The sequence below is a fragment of the Xiphophorus hellerii genome, chromosome 16, assembly GCF_003331165.1.
Source record: "Xiphophorus hellerii strain 12219 chromosome 16, Xiphophorus_hellerii-4.1, whole genome shotgun sequence".
NCBI classification, from domain to species: Eukaryota; Metazoa; Chordata; class Actinopteri; order Cyprinodontiformes; family Poeciliidae; genus Xiphophorus; species Xiphophorus hellerii.
The window spans coordinates 16,746,168-16,759,780 of record NC_045687.1 but is presented as its reverse complement, the minus strand read 5'-3'; the positions used below and the strand labels follow the sequence as shown (position 1 = coordinate 16,759,780).

The following is a 13,613-nucleotide window of genomic DNA, read 5'->3' as shown; positions in this document are numbered from 1 at the left end:
TTTTTGAATAATTACCAAGATCTAGTATTAGGGCTTCATGAAGAAAGTACCACTAGATGGCACATAGAGATTTAATTTAGACAGAAATGCAGATGAAAACAAAGGTGGGCAGGAGTTAAATAAATTACTTCTGAAAACAAATGGTGCTCCTGTAACAGAGAGAAAAATGTAACTTATAAGTGTAACCTTCCTCGCTTGGAAGGCTACTCTCCACAGGAAGGACATTTTTGTTTTTAAATTAAAAATACAAATTAAAATGTGTTTTAACAAAATAATTCCTGACATAGTAGGTGTACTAAAACGGTGATGTGATGAAGGAGCATCAAATACTATATATTTCAGTAGATTAAATAACTATCAAAAAAAAAAAAGCTACAATCAAAAAGCTACATCAGCAAATTGAGGAAAGTTTGAAACACACTAACTTCCTGTTTGTCTGAAGTGGGCGGAGTTAACTGGCCCACCGGTCTCCATGACAAACGAACTGCTGACGACACAATGTTTTTCTTTTAGCTGTATAACCTGCGGTGTTTTCCCCATTAACCCACTTTTCCCGTGTGGTGTTGACACTATGGATGCGCTAATAACCGGACAACTTCACTGAGGCATCAACGTTTCGGACTGAAAGTCAAGTTTTGCGTTTTTCAGGTTCGTGTTTTCTGCCTTGTGAAGTCCGTTAAGTGGGAACTAACATGGGGAATTTTTGTCGTTTGTCTTAGGAACGAGAACAAATGATACCATTTTACTCATAAATACCGTGAAAAATGATCGTCCTGTAGCTATTGTGGCTTTTTTTTTCTGTGTACAGTATCGCTGAGCTTTTTGTCTTAAACTTTAGCACGGCTTTTGTAACTGGCTGCCATGTTTTGATGAACTGTGTTGTGACTGTCATTCAGCAGAGACAGCAGAGCTACAGCCATGGTGCAGCAGTACCAGTCCCCTGTTCGGGTCTACAAGCAGCCGTTTGAGTTAATAATGGCGGTGAGTATTTGGTTTTCCTTCGGGGCCATATTGGCTCTAACAGAGGACATCTGGGTTTATGTTCCAGACGTATTGCAGCGGACCAAACAGTTAGTAGGACATGTTTGTAGTCTTTTGTGCCTTCAGGGATATTAGTCCTAACCACTAAGTAAATGCTGGGAGACGAGTAAATACATATGATTTATTTTTAAAACTTAGTAGCATGTTAATGTGTGCAGAGGATACTGCCTCACATGTACGCATGACTCTTTAAAAACTTAGCACACAAGGTTTCTGGTGACTTCATAAGTGGCTAAGATAATTGCTTCTCAATCATTTTATCCTGAAGCGAGGTGTTGGTTACAGAGCGTCCCTTCAAACTGGACGCTCTGTTTCCTAACTATGAAGAGCTGGCAAAGTGCAGGTGATGCAAGACTAAGATAACCAAAGAACAAATCATGAAATCATTGATCAGGGCAGTCCTTTTCAGGTTTCATTGTGTAATGAGTTTTAGTTTGTTTCTGGAGGATTGAGGAGTATTATGTTGTATATTAGTATATTCAAATAAGAATCATAATATATGTTTTATAGTTTGTTTTTTGGGGGGGAGGGAGGTGGCATACTGTTCCTAGTTTAAAATCCTAAAAGTCGACATATAAGTGTAGAAGAGGCTAGAGTTTTCTCCAGTTGGATGTAGCATAGTAACACAGTTTACAATCTGTTACTCCCTCCCCACCAGACATGTTGATGCACACTGCTTGTCAGCTGGCTGAAGGAAAGTCGTTAAGCCTTTCTCTCACATACAAGAAAGACAAATTCAGCGGTCTGAAATTATTTAAATCAACAGTCCTGATACACCCTACCTAGATTTAGATTAGATTTCAGCAGTTACAGCATTGTGTTGCAGTTACAGAAGGATATACCAGCATTCGAGAAAACTTGCTCTCAAATAGAAAGAAAACTCGATAGTCTTTCGACTGAAAGCTCATTACACTTTTCTCTTGAATACAAGAGAGACACAATTTTGTATGGAGAAGTATTCGCAAGTTAAAAAGCATAGAAATATATGGTGTGGATACAAAAAGCCGTATATTTCTATTTTATTCATGTATTTTTTCAACTAATTGTCCAGCAAATGCATATTTTTACACCGTTACTGTCAGATCTGGTTTAAGGTTGTATGGGGTTTAAAAACCATTTAATTAGGAGGCCTTTCAACTGCCATCAAGCTTAGCAACTAAGTCAACATTTTTACATCATCCATTATAAATCTTGCATAGAATTATTCAAGTTTACAGCTAGAACATAATTTCAAATGCATAACAAGCCAATTGTGTGTATATGTTAGGTGATAGAAAAGTGGAGCATGAAGACAAATAGGACACTTCAAAGTTTTAACCTGTTCAACAAAATATTTTTCCATGAAGAAACTTCTTCACACATTGACTTTACTTTTAAATGCAAATAATTTCCATCTTTTTCACTGACGTGTCATGTAAGCAAAAAAAAAAAGACACATCTGTGATAGCTGTGAAAAAGAATTATTTTTACTTAACATATCTCACATCTATTCCAATTTCTCTACCTTTTTTTCTCCCAGAGATTAAGCTTCTGTTTCTTTTAGCAATGCAAAAGCAGGACAGATGTTACAAAAATTTGGATTTCAAACTGAGGCAGTTTTGTATATTACCCTTGTTTTACAGCCTGTTCTCAGTGTTTATGTTTTCTTAACGTTATATATTAAGCTGAAAGCTTATGTAATGTCCACAGTTTTGGAGCAAAGCCAATGTTGCTGCAGTCACCATTTATTCTGCACCTGCTGTAGGACTCCTTCGATATGAGTTAAACTTTAGAAATGCAATTGCATGGTTACCATTTGCAAAAGGTGATTTTGATGCCTTTTCAAAGAAATCACTGCTCTAGGGTCCTTAGTGTGTCAGGTTATTGAAAATAGACTCAGTAGAAGCCCTTTAGAAAACTAATAACGGCTCCTACGAGGAGACAGCAGAAAAGAGAACAACCCGTCTACCACAGTCCACCGCTCCCATTTATCTCTCAGCTTTCTCATTAGCCCCTGGCTAATCCTGCCACTGACAGTTATTACTCTAGCTAACAGTCCCAATCAGTGTCCTGGATATTACTGAATGTGCACACAGTGACATCCTGGTTGTCCTTTTCGTGACACCTCTTTATGACTCTCCCAGGCCTTTATAAAAAAGGAATCTCACTATTGTGGCCTTTTTTTTTCTCCCACTTTTACAAAGATTTATACAAAAGGTTGGCACTTGTAGAATTGGATTTAATCAATAACACCCGAGGAATGAAACACTGTTTCAGGTCTTCGGTTAAATTCATTAGATTATTTAGGCGGCTAGTGCAAACGATAAGAGAGTGAAAGATGGAGGCTGTTGTTGCTGAGAGCATTATAGACGTTTGAAATGTGTGACCTCTTTATATGTTTGTGGTTCTTTTAGAGCCTTGCAAAAGTATTGAAACCTCTTGATCTTTTTTTAAAATCTTCCATTTTTTCAGCATTATATGTGACTAGCCAACGCAAAGCAATTATGAAATCAAAGGAAAATTGAACTCAGTTTTCAACATTTCTGAATAATAAATAGAAATCTTTAAAGTTAACTTAACTCTGATACATCAAGCTAAAATAAAGTACATCTAATTTCCGTTAGAAGTTGGTGAAGCGGAAAATAGACGTCATCTTTGTGTGATTTTTAATCTTGAATAATAATAAATGTTAATAAAGTTGATCCGAAGCTGTTTAGTTTTGGTGCATTTCTGAACAGATTTGTGAGTGTGGAGCTGCTCTGAGTCACCACACAGCAGGAAAAAAAATATTTTCAAGTTTTAAGGACCCCACGTTGGAAAGATGTCTGTGTCGCTTCATGAAGCTCCGGGCGTCTCTCTGTCTCTCAGTCATCTGTCAAAACTTTGTCTTGAGAAGCTGGACAGACACCTGCAGCTGTTCCCTCAGCTCCTGTTTCTGCTGTGACTCGATCAATATCGACAGGTGAGCCCTGCTCCCGTCGGCCTGGGCAGATGGTCGTGTGCTGCAGGCCCGTAATGCGTAGAGCAATCATTGCTTGTAAAATCTGGCACAGCTGCAGGTCGTCGCTGTGCACAGTGCATAAACTTTTATTAGGCTTTTACATAAACGGTTAAAGCTACTTGCTGTTAAACGAGTCTGCACCTGACATTGGAATCACATGCTACCATTCTGTGCTGTCAGCAAATTGCAGCCCAGAGTGGAGCGCAGCGGGCAGACCCGGGGAATGATGCTACGTGCAAAAATGCAGCAATTTTCTTGTGTTTTAGGCTTACGCCAGAAGGTTCCCAAAGTGCCCGCTGATCCCCATGTTTGTGGACAGCGAGAACCTCAGCCAAAGTGAAAGCAAAGACGGCTCTGTGGTGGTTACCGAGAGACGCTGTACGATCGACGTGGAAGCCCCTCGACTTCTCAAACGAGTATGTGTAATTACTCCCTCAACAGACCCGGCAGCCAAGAGTTAAGCACAACAGTTGATATAATCGGATTGTTTTTCTTCAACAGTTTGATGCTTCTCTTTGTTCTGCATTTAGATTGCAGGTGTAGAATATCTGTACTTCATTCAGAAGAACACGCTGAATCGCAGAGACAGGACGCTTCACATCGAGGTCCACAATGAGACATTTTCCAGCAGAGTCATCGTCCGGGAATGTTGCAGCTACACGGTAAGCCGACCGAAACGCCTATTCAGGTCAACAAGAGCTTTATAAAGCCTTTTTTTTTTGCCTGTTTCACCTTTTTATCTCTTTTTTATGTTTTGCACTTGAGTTTTGCACTACATACACTATTGTCTATGTAGCTTTGTTTTATGTTCCAATAACAATTCTGATCTTTATTGGCACAATCTCAGACCTCGTGGTCTTATCTCTTAAGGAGTTTGATTGAGTTACCTGCAGAAAAAAATAAAATCTTGTTAAATTTACTCCATCATCTAAATTTTTCATGTCTTCTAATTAACATCATAATTTCGTTCAAAGTTTTTTATTTGTCCTCCTCTGCAGGTTCATCCTGAGAATGAGGACTGGACCTGCTTTGAACAAACAGCCACCCTTGATATTAAATCCTTCTTTGGTTTCGAAAGCACAGCAGAGAAGATAGCCATGAAACAATATGCTAGCAGCATTAAAAAGGTTCGTTTACAAAACCGGCCTATGAATATTTGATCAGCCTTCTGTATTTGCTTCAATTATTTAATTATTTTGTTCTTCAAACCTAAACAAGCTCGTGTGCCCTCCACTTGTTCAAGGGTAAAGAAATAATTGAGTACCACCTCAAAGAGCTGGAGGAAGAAGGAATAACTCGCATACCCCGCTGGATGCCCACCGTGGAAAGAGGCCTCCTCTCTGCTGGCAAATCTGTCCCAGTGTGTGGCACCTCTGTTCCTGGCAAAGACTTGGCCAATCCCACAGAGCTGATGACCAGTTCAAATGATGGTCAGTAAATGTGATGTCTTATTAGTTTCATATGAGTGTGTCCGATTCATATGTGTGGAAATTATAGATCCATCCATTGACTTGTTCAGATCACTTTTGTTTGTTTGTCCATTGCTCCATCCCCTTTTTTTTAACTGTCTATTTGATTAAAGTCTAATATACTTTTTTGACCTCAAAAGGAAATTAAATATAGCTGTAACAACGTTAATTACAGTTATTATAGATGGTGATTGCTGTCGCTTGGAAAGATCTCCTGTAGCGATCTGTATTGCAACAAACTAGAAGAAGCCTCTGACTGATTACACTTTATTTTTAATGAAGTCTCTCATTTTGTCCATCAGTTCATCTCCTTTTTCATCCATTTATTCATAAATTTGTCTCTCCATCAAGCTATGTTTTCTACCCGTCTGTCCATTCATCATTATGTCTGTACTAAAATCCTTATGGTTTTTCAGTTTTTTTGTCTTTCTTCTCATTTTCTTAAACAAAGAGAGAAATGAATTAATTCTTTTAAATGCTGGGATTTAGATTTGGGGCTGAGGACAAGCTTGGCTGTGATGTAGTTTAGACTTTAGACATGAGTAAAAGCACAGCTGAATCATGCAGCTTCTTGATAGAATAAATTACAATCGAGGGATTGCAGGGATTTTAATAAGCCGACAAAACTGACCAATTACCTGCAAACTGTGTATGTAGTGCCTGGCATTTCTCTTTGATACATGCTGTATGTGCTAACTCGGTATTGTAAATGCGTTTTGACTTTTAGACAAGTTGGATGCAGACTACATCAGACGTTACCTTGGCGATTTAACGCCTCTGCAGGAGAGCTGTCTCATCCGACTGCGCCAGTGGCTCCAGGAAACCCACAAGGGCAAGGTCACATAAACACGAGCAGATTGTGCTGTTTGAGCCAGTTTTACTGCTGACAGACTTCATTTAAGCATAAGATGTCAAGTTTTGATTTTGTGTGTATTTTAACAGTTTGGTTTCATTTGGCAAAAATATGAATAAACTGGTATCTGGTGTTACAGAGAACTTGCAGCTTTGAAAGATCTTGCAAAACTTTGTATTTTGTACAGGCAGAATGTTGACACAATAATTTTGATTAAGACAGATGAATAGTAAAAATGTCTTTTTACACTGTAGGTCACATTAACCAAGTAACAGTATTATTTTGATGTTTTAATCATTTTTTGTTTTTATCAGTTACTGTGTGCCCATTGTTGAAGTTTGTTTTGACTTCTGCTCTCTGTGTGCAGATCCCGAAGGATCAGCATGTGCTGCGCTTCCTCAAGGCTAGAGATTTCAACATGGACAAGGCCAGAGAGTTTCTGTGCCAGTCTCTGACCTGGAGGAAGCAGCACCAGGTGGACTTCCTGTTGGACACATGGGAGCGCCCACAGCTGCTTCAGGATTACTACACCGGAGGGTGGCACCACCACGACAGAGGTATATGGTTGTTAAAGAGTCGGCAGTTAATATTTAATTAAATTCGAATTCTATTATTTTTGCTTTTGCAGTAAATTCTGAGGCAGTGTATCATTTAGGCTGCAACCAATTTCATCTTCAAACAGTTCTGCTAATGAACTGACCTGGAATTAAATAGCATATTTTGCACTTTTTTTATTAAGACAACTTCCTGCTGTCTTCAATAGTTTCAGTTAGAAACTAATGAACAAAAATAATATGGAATTATGAAAGGCGTCTTCTGTGTTTTACTAGATCTGTTCATTTCAAACTAGTTTTAGTTGGTGGGCTGGGTTACTCGCCAACACTCCAATCTACTTTTTCAGGGAACATGTTCAAGTGCAAATCAGAATGTTTTCTGCAATATCCATCCATCCTTCCTTATTTGTTTTTTTTCTTTCTATATTTATCTCTTTATTTTGCACTTTAATGCTTTATGTAGTTTTATTATCAAACATAATTTTTTCATTTATTGTTTTTGCATGAACATTTTTTCTTTACAAATTGTTACTCAATTCAGGCAGAGGGAGGTTGATTACTTTTGTCTCATCTGCAGTTCATTCGAGCCTGAAAAACATTCTGGGCAAAAATGAATCCTGTAGATGCTTATTGCTAAGCACTCTTGTTTTTCCACTTTTTATGTGCACATATTACATTTCTATGCATTTAGTTCTGCTCCTTGTGAAATGTGTTGTTCAGATGGCCGCCCTCTGTATGTTTTGCGTCTTGGTCAAATGGACACCAAGGGCTTGGTGCGAGCGTTGGGGGAAGAGGTTCTGCTGAGACAGGTAACAAGAACACACACACACACACATATATATGTTAAATTTAGACAAGAGCCATTTATCAATACATGTTCACCGTGTAAACAGGTGCTTTCCATTAACGAGGAGGGACTGAAGCGTTGTGAGGAGAACACCAGAGTCTTTGGTCGACCCATCAGGTGTCCAAAAGAATCATTTATACTAACATGTTGGGTGTCTCGTTTGTTGATAGGTGTACTTTAGCTTGAATAAAGTTGCTAACTTTTGTGTGTGTGTGTGTGTGTTAGCTGCTGGACATGCCTGGTGGATCTGGAGGGTCTAAATATGCGTCACCTGTGGAGACCGGGAGTTAAAGCCCTCCTGAGAATGATCGAGGTGGTTGAGGCGAACTACCCTGAGACTCTGGGCCGCCTGCTCATTCTGCGAGCACCCAGGGTGTTTCCAGTCCTGTGGACTTTGGTGAGGAAAAAAAACAAACAAAAAAAACTTACTTTTGATGTGACTGAAGTTGTTAGCTACAGATTTAGAGTTTTTGTGAGCTGAAGTGCTTAATAGTCGGGTGGAAGCAAGTGACACAAAAGAAGAAGAACAAAGAAATAAAATATTGTCAAATAAAGATAATTATAGCCACAGAATATGCAGGGACCGCGGCGTTATTTCATCATTGCCGAAGCAATATGCAGTTGAGAAGGATAATAATAGCACTAAACAAAAGAAACACCCATGAATATAACATTACACAAGAAAGCTGTATGATAATTTAGCAGTTTGGTTCATGTAAATGATGCATCCAGTTATTGATGAACAGATAATGAAATTATAAATGAGTATAGAGAATGCGCTACGATGCAGATGTGGGTGCTTTGTAACGCCATCATCCCACCAACTCATTTATTCCTCCCACATGAATTATTCATTGCTTATTGATTACTTTTTTTTTTCTCCCCTGAGTTCATAATGAGGGACCCTGCTGTTTCTTGCATATCCCAATACTTGTTGTGTTCTCGTTTCCAGGTCAGCCCCCTGATTGATGAGAACACTCGTAAGAAGTTTTTGGTCTACGCTGGGAGAGACTACCAGGGTCCCGGAGGTTTAGTGGACTACATAGACAGAGAGATCATCCCTGACTTTCTCGGGGGGGACTGTTTGGTAAATTTCTCTCTTGAATTGAATAGAACTCCCAGTTTAATTGAAACAGATTATAATTTGAGACTTAAGCTATTTTTAGTTATAAAGGAGATAATTGGTGTTTTACCTATTGAACATATTGAAATTTTGTCACATTTTAGTCCTGAAACTTTATCGTAGCTTCTTGCCAAACCAACTCCAGCTCATAACTGTTGAGTGAAAAACAAAAAGAAGTTTTTTTTCAAATTCTTTTTGCACCACTTTGTTATCATTCGTCTTTGCAAAATAGTTCAGACCAAGTTTGCGATCGTCTACTCACTCTGTTCCACAAATTCCCAATCAGAATGTATGTCTTGACTTTGACTATGCCATTCTAACATGGGGATATTCTCTGATCTAAAATATGTTGTTGCATTTTTGGCTGCAGGTTGGGGTATTTGGGTTTCCCCAGACAGGTTTTTCTTCAGGATTGCTATATATTTAGCTAAACCCATCTTGCAGCTCTGACTAGTTCAAACAAGTCAGCATGATGCTGCCATCTTCATTTCTCATAGTGGAAAAGGTGTGTTTAGTTGGTTTTTTTTGCTACATACACTCTTTTCCAAGTAGACAAAAAACACTTCATTTATATGTCACCTCTGACCAGAGTAATTATCCAGTGCATTGTGTTGTTTGATCAAATAAAATAAAATACATGGATGCTTGTGTTTGTAGCGTGGAATGGGAGAAGGTTAAAGTTGTGTGATTACTTTCACTAAGTACTGCAAGATTAATTAATTATCATTAAATCCTAAAAAACCTTGGCTCTGAGACAAGATTGATCTGTATTTATTAGTGGTAATAAATACAAGTAGAAGAGGTTGTTCTTTTTTTTCCACCCAATGTTGATTTATAACTTGAGCTGCTCAGTCTTTTGAGAACGCCTTTGATTTATTTATCTCTTCATATTGAGCTAAAAGCTGTCAGTGGGTAGCAGGTCTGGACTGGGAGTTGCTCGCTTTTTTTTTTTTTTACTACATAGTGATTCTGTTATATTATCTGCCTGCATTTTATCCTACGACGCATTGCTTCAATAAACTCCAGCCCCGGGCTTCAAAAGATTAGCAAACTGCATCTACAAAGTGTAGTAATGCAAAAGAGATGCTTTTTTTTTTTTACTTTGTCCTCGGCAGGTGACAGTATTCATAGATCAAATAAAAATTAGCTTTTTATTCAAAGCACCGCAAGATAGCTTTCTATTACTTTTTAAAATTAGCTTAGGCTTGCAGAAGCTCATTAGTGTCTAATGGCCTTGATTTTTACATTGTGTTATGTGTTTATTTTTTTTATAGTAATAGTTGACGACGTTTTTACCCAAACACCTGCCTACTTGTTTCTGCAGTGCACTTAATCTGTGAATTTCATCTATTTATGCCACTCAAACATTCAGACATACTGACCTTTTCTTAAATCAACCTTCTGGAACCTGTGAGGTGTTTTTTCTTTTTTTTCTTTCAAAAGCTCAACTGAATTGCCATGACTAAAAACCCCTTTATTTGTGAGCAGCAGCATTAGCCTGAAATCACCTTGTGATTCTAGCTTTTAAGCAATAAGATAAGATTTATTTGTCATTGTCATCAACAGATTACAACAAGATTGAGATTTGCTCGACTCGAGTTAAAATGCAGGTTATGTGTATATACATAATATACAATATACATATACATACATACATAAAAAAGATAAAGAAATAATACGAGCTGCACCGGCCTCAACAACTTTGTTCTGAAGTATTTCGGAACAATAATGCTGCAGACAAAGGGAGGGAAGCCTTGAATCATTGAACTTACTGTTTTCGTTGTTGTATTTTATATATTTTCCACTAAATAAAATACTTACAAACAAGCCACCACATCACTGTGTACTTATTGTGTTTTTATTTTCTTCTCTACTGTCTAGTGTGACATCCCTGAGGGCAGCGCTGTCCCCAAGTCCCTGTACCGGACAGCGGAGCAGCTGGAGAACGAAGAGAACTGCCTCTTGACCGACTCCATCTATAAGAGTGCCAGCATCTTCAAAGGAGCGCCTTATGAGGTGCACTGGCAACTTCTTCCACTTCCTTTGGCCAGCTTGGGTCCTGCACATTAAAGTTGGAACAATTCTGTTCATTTAGTTTGATTTGTGCATTTTATTCTAGACTACACTGCCACCAAGTGGAAAATAATGTACATTGCATAATTCCAAACCAAAAAAAAAATCCCCTTGCGGTTCTCATCTTCCACATCCTTTTTCAGGTGCTGATCGAGATCACAGAGGCCTCGTCTGTGATCACCTGGGACTTTGATGTGTGTAAAGGAGACGTGCTCTTCAACATTTATCATTCCAAGCGGGCCCCTCAGCCTCAGAAGAAAGACTCCCTGGGAGCTCACGGCATCGCCTCCCTCGGGGCGGTGAACGCTCAGCTGATTGATAAGAACTGGGTGCTGGGAAAAGATTACAGCATGGTGGAAAAAGCCCTCACCTGCAGGGAGGGAGAAAGTGTGCAGGTAGCAGATTTTCTGATAACTAATGCAGTGTTACATTTGTTGCATCACAAACCCACCACCAGCCAAATCCTCCTCCTGTCGAGACAGGGCTCCCACGTAACGCGCTGGCCCGGTTTCTACATCCTGCAGTGGCGCTTCCACAGCTCCGCATCCTCGGCCGCCTCCAGCCTGGCTCGGGTGGACGACGTCCTGGCCACCCTGCAGGTCTCCTCCCACAAATGCAAGATCATGTATTACACCGAAGTACTGGGCTCCCATGACTTCAGGTAAACATACTTTGAACCTTAGTTGTGTTGTTTTACTTTACAGTTTTATTTATCTTAGATGTACAAAAATAAATTTGGCTCAGATTTAGGTACTTAGCCGGATATTTGGGAAACCAAATAAATTTTCGTGCGATTTGGTCTTTTATCCACACATAAACTCTTCTTAATATCACTTAAAACGATTAATAATAAAACCTCCGACTTAAGTGGAGATTTGAGAATTCTCATTTGTGTTTGTGTGTGTGTACATTGGAAACTGGAGATGTAGAGGTCCACATATTACAGTTTGTGATGAATATATCCACATACTTGCTTTGACATGATTCCCAATCAATATTGTCTTGTGTTTGATTAACTTTGTATTTTAATACGATCTTTAAACTTTTTTCAGCCTCCCTTGTGTCCTCACAAATGAACCTCCTGGCACCATGTTTAATTCCTAACAGGAAGTCGTGGTTGTTTTGAAGCAATCTGATTGGCTGACAGGTTTTAGCTTTGCACTACACTGAATCGTCCATTCAGACAGCCATGAAAAAGTTAGATATGTGTGGTATATGGGCAAAAACAAGAGATTTGGATTGCATTTGCCAGCTTTGTGAACGTACCCCGAAACACATTCAGTATGCAGGATTTACTGTTTATGCAACATTTAATGTTCTGGCTAATTACTTTGAAAGCTTTCTGAATATTTAAAGGATTTGGCCATGCAGTGACAGAAATTAAACTAAATGTTGAAGCTGATTGTTATATCATATAAACGTCCTCATTTTAAAGGCGTATAGGAGGTTACCGTGGTGATTATGTGAGACTGAATTCTTCTTTTTTGTCATTTTCTGCTGTTTCAGGGGCTCCATGACCAGTCTGGAGTCTTGTCAGAGTGGTTTCTCACAGCTCAGTGCCGCCACCACTTCCTCTAACCGATCCTGTGCCAGCTCAACTGTTTCAAGGTAGCATCCATCCAAAGGCAAAAGGCACAAAAACTTTTTTTTTTTTTTTCTACATTATTAGACCTGTTTCACATGTCTGTTTGACAGTAAAGTTTACTCATACTCTTAGATACTAATTATGACATGAATTTAACTCACTAGTAAATGTGTATTTACATAATATGACACTACAGGAAGGAGTTTTCGATGACATGACATGAAAGGCTGTTTGAACAGCTGGTCCTTTCGTGACGTTGCTGATATTGACCACTAGATGTCAGTGTTGTCTCTGACTTGGACGACACTCAGTTCTACGTTGTAGTAGCAGATCGCCTCTGCTTTTAATGTAATATGAAATAACTGTTGTAATAAAGCAAAAAATTCATTCCCAGTGTTCTGAAGAGTGTCTGATTTAGTCATGTTGTGTTGGGTCTTATAATGTGAGAACAGGAATGAGTGTTTGGGGGTGGATTTCAAAGTGCATATAGCACACTCTACAGATTTCATGAGACTTTTTTGATGCTGCTTAGTGTTCCTAGGCAGCTCATTTGAATTCAGTCTCGCGCGGTCCCCTGTGATCTGGCACTGGGCCAGACAGTCGACTGATTTACATAAAACTTTAATTTCCATAAACTTATCAGATGCTTCCAGCTAAAACTTAATTGAATTTCCTTGTGTTATGTTTTTTTTTTTCCTTTCCACTTTCTCTGTTTGCAGCATTGTGTCATGTATCCACTCATCCTAACATTATTTAAAATCAGGTAACTCAGACTTTCTAACCACCCACTTGAACAAGATCCTTATCTAAGGCAGACATGACAGGAGATAAAGAAATAAAATGAACACATCATCAACTCTTTCTTTTAATATTATATAAACTTGTTGTGTAACTATGTTTATTCACACAACAATAGATATTGTTGTGTAAATACAACCAAACCATTTTGTTATGTTGGTGAAATTTTATGACTAATCAACACACAATAATTTATTTCTGAAAGCCTTATAGTTAAATGTTGCATTCTTTATTCTGTTACCACTTAATAACATACATTGTATAAAACTGACTTTAGCGGAGACCTAATG

The 13,613-nt window shown here is 38.6% G+C and overlaps 1 protein-coding gene across 2 annotated transcripts; it reads left to right on the top strand.

Moving 5' to 3' along the window:
- The first annotated feature begins 450 nt into the window (after positions 1-450).
- sec14l1 (SEC14-like lipid binding 1) lies at positions 451-12,923 on the top strand. Of its 2 annotated transcripts, none has more exons than XM_032587597.1 (16): positions 451-648; positions 900-981; positions 4,288-4,437; positions 4,552-4,683; positions 5,020-5,148; positions 5,265-5,451; positions 6,218-6,327; positions 6,711-6,900; positions 7,618-7,706; positions 7,791-7,861; positions 7,970-8,141; positions 8,697-8,831; positions 10,749-10,883; positions 11,084-11,335; positions 11,423-11,601; positions 12,447-12,923. In XM_032587597.1, the coding sequence occupies exons 2-16, from the start codon at positions 919-921 to the stop codon at positions 12,550-12,552; spliced, it is 2,100 nt and encodes a 699-aa protein (XP_032443488.1). In that variant the 5' UTR covers positions 451-648; positions 900-918; the 3' UTR covers positions 12,553-12,923. The 2 variants fall into 2 exon arrangements, with proteins under 2 accessions (XP_032443488.1, XP_032443487.1); XM_032587596.1 differs by having other exon boundaries at positions 897-981.
- The last annotated feature ends 690 nt before the right edge of the window (positions 12,924-13,613 follow it).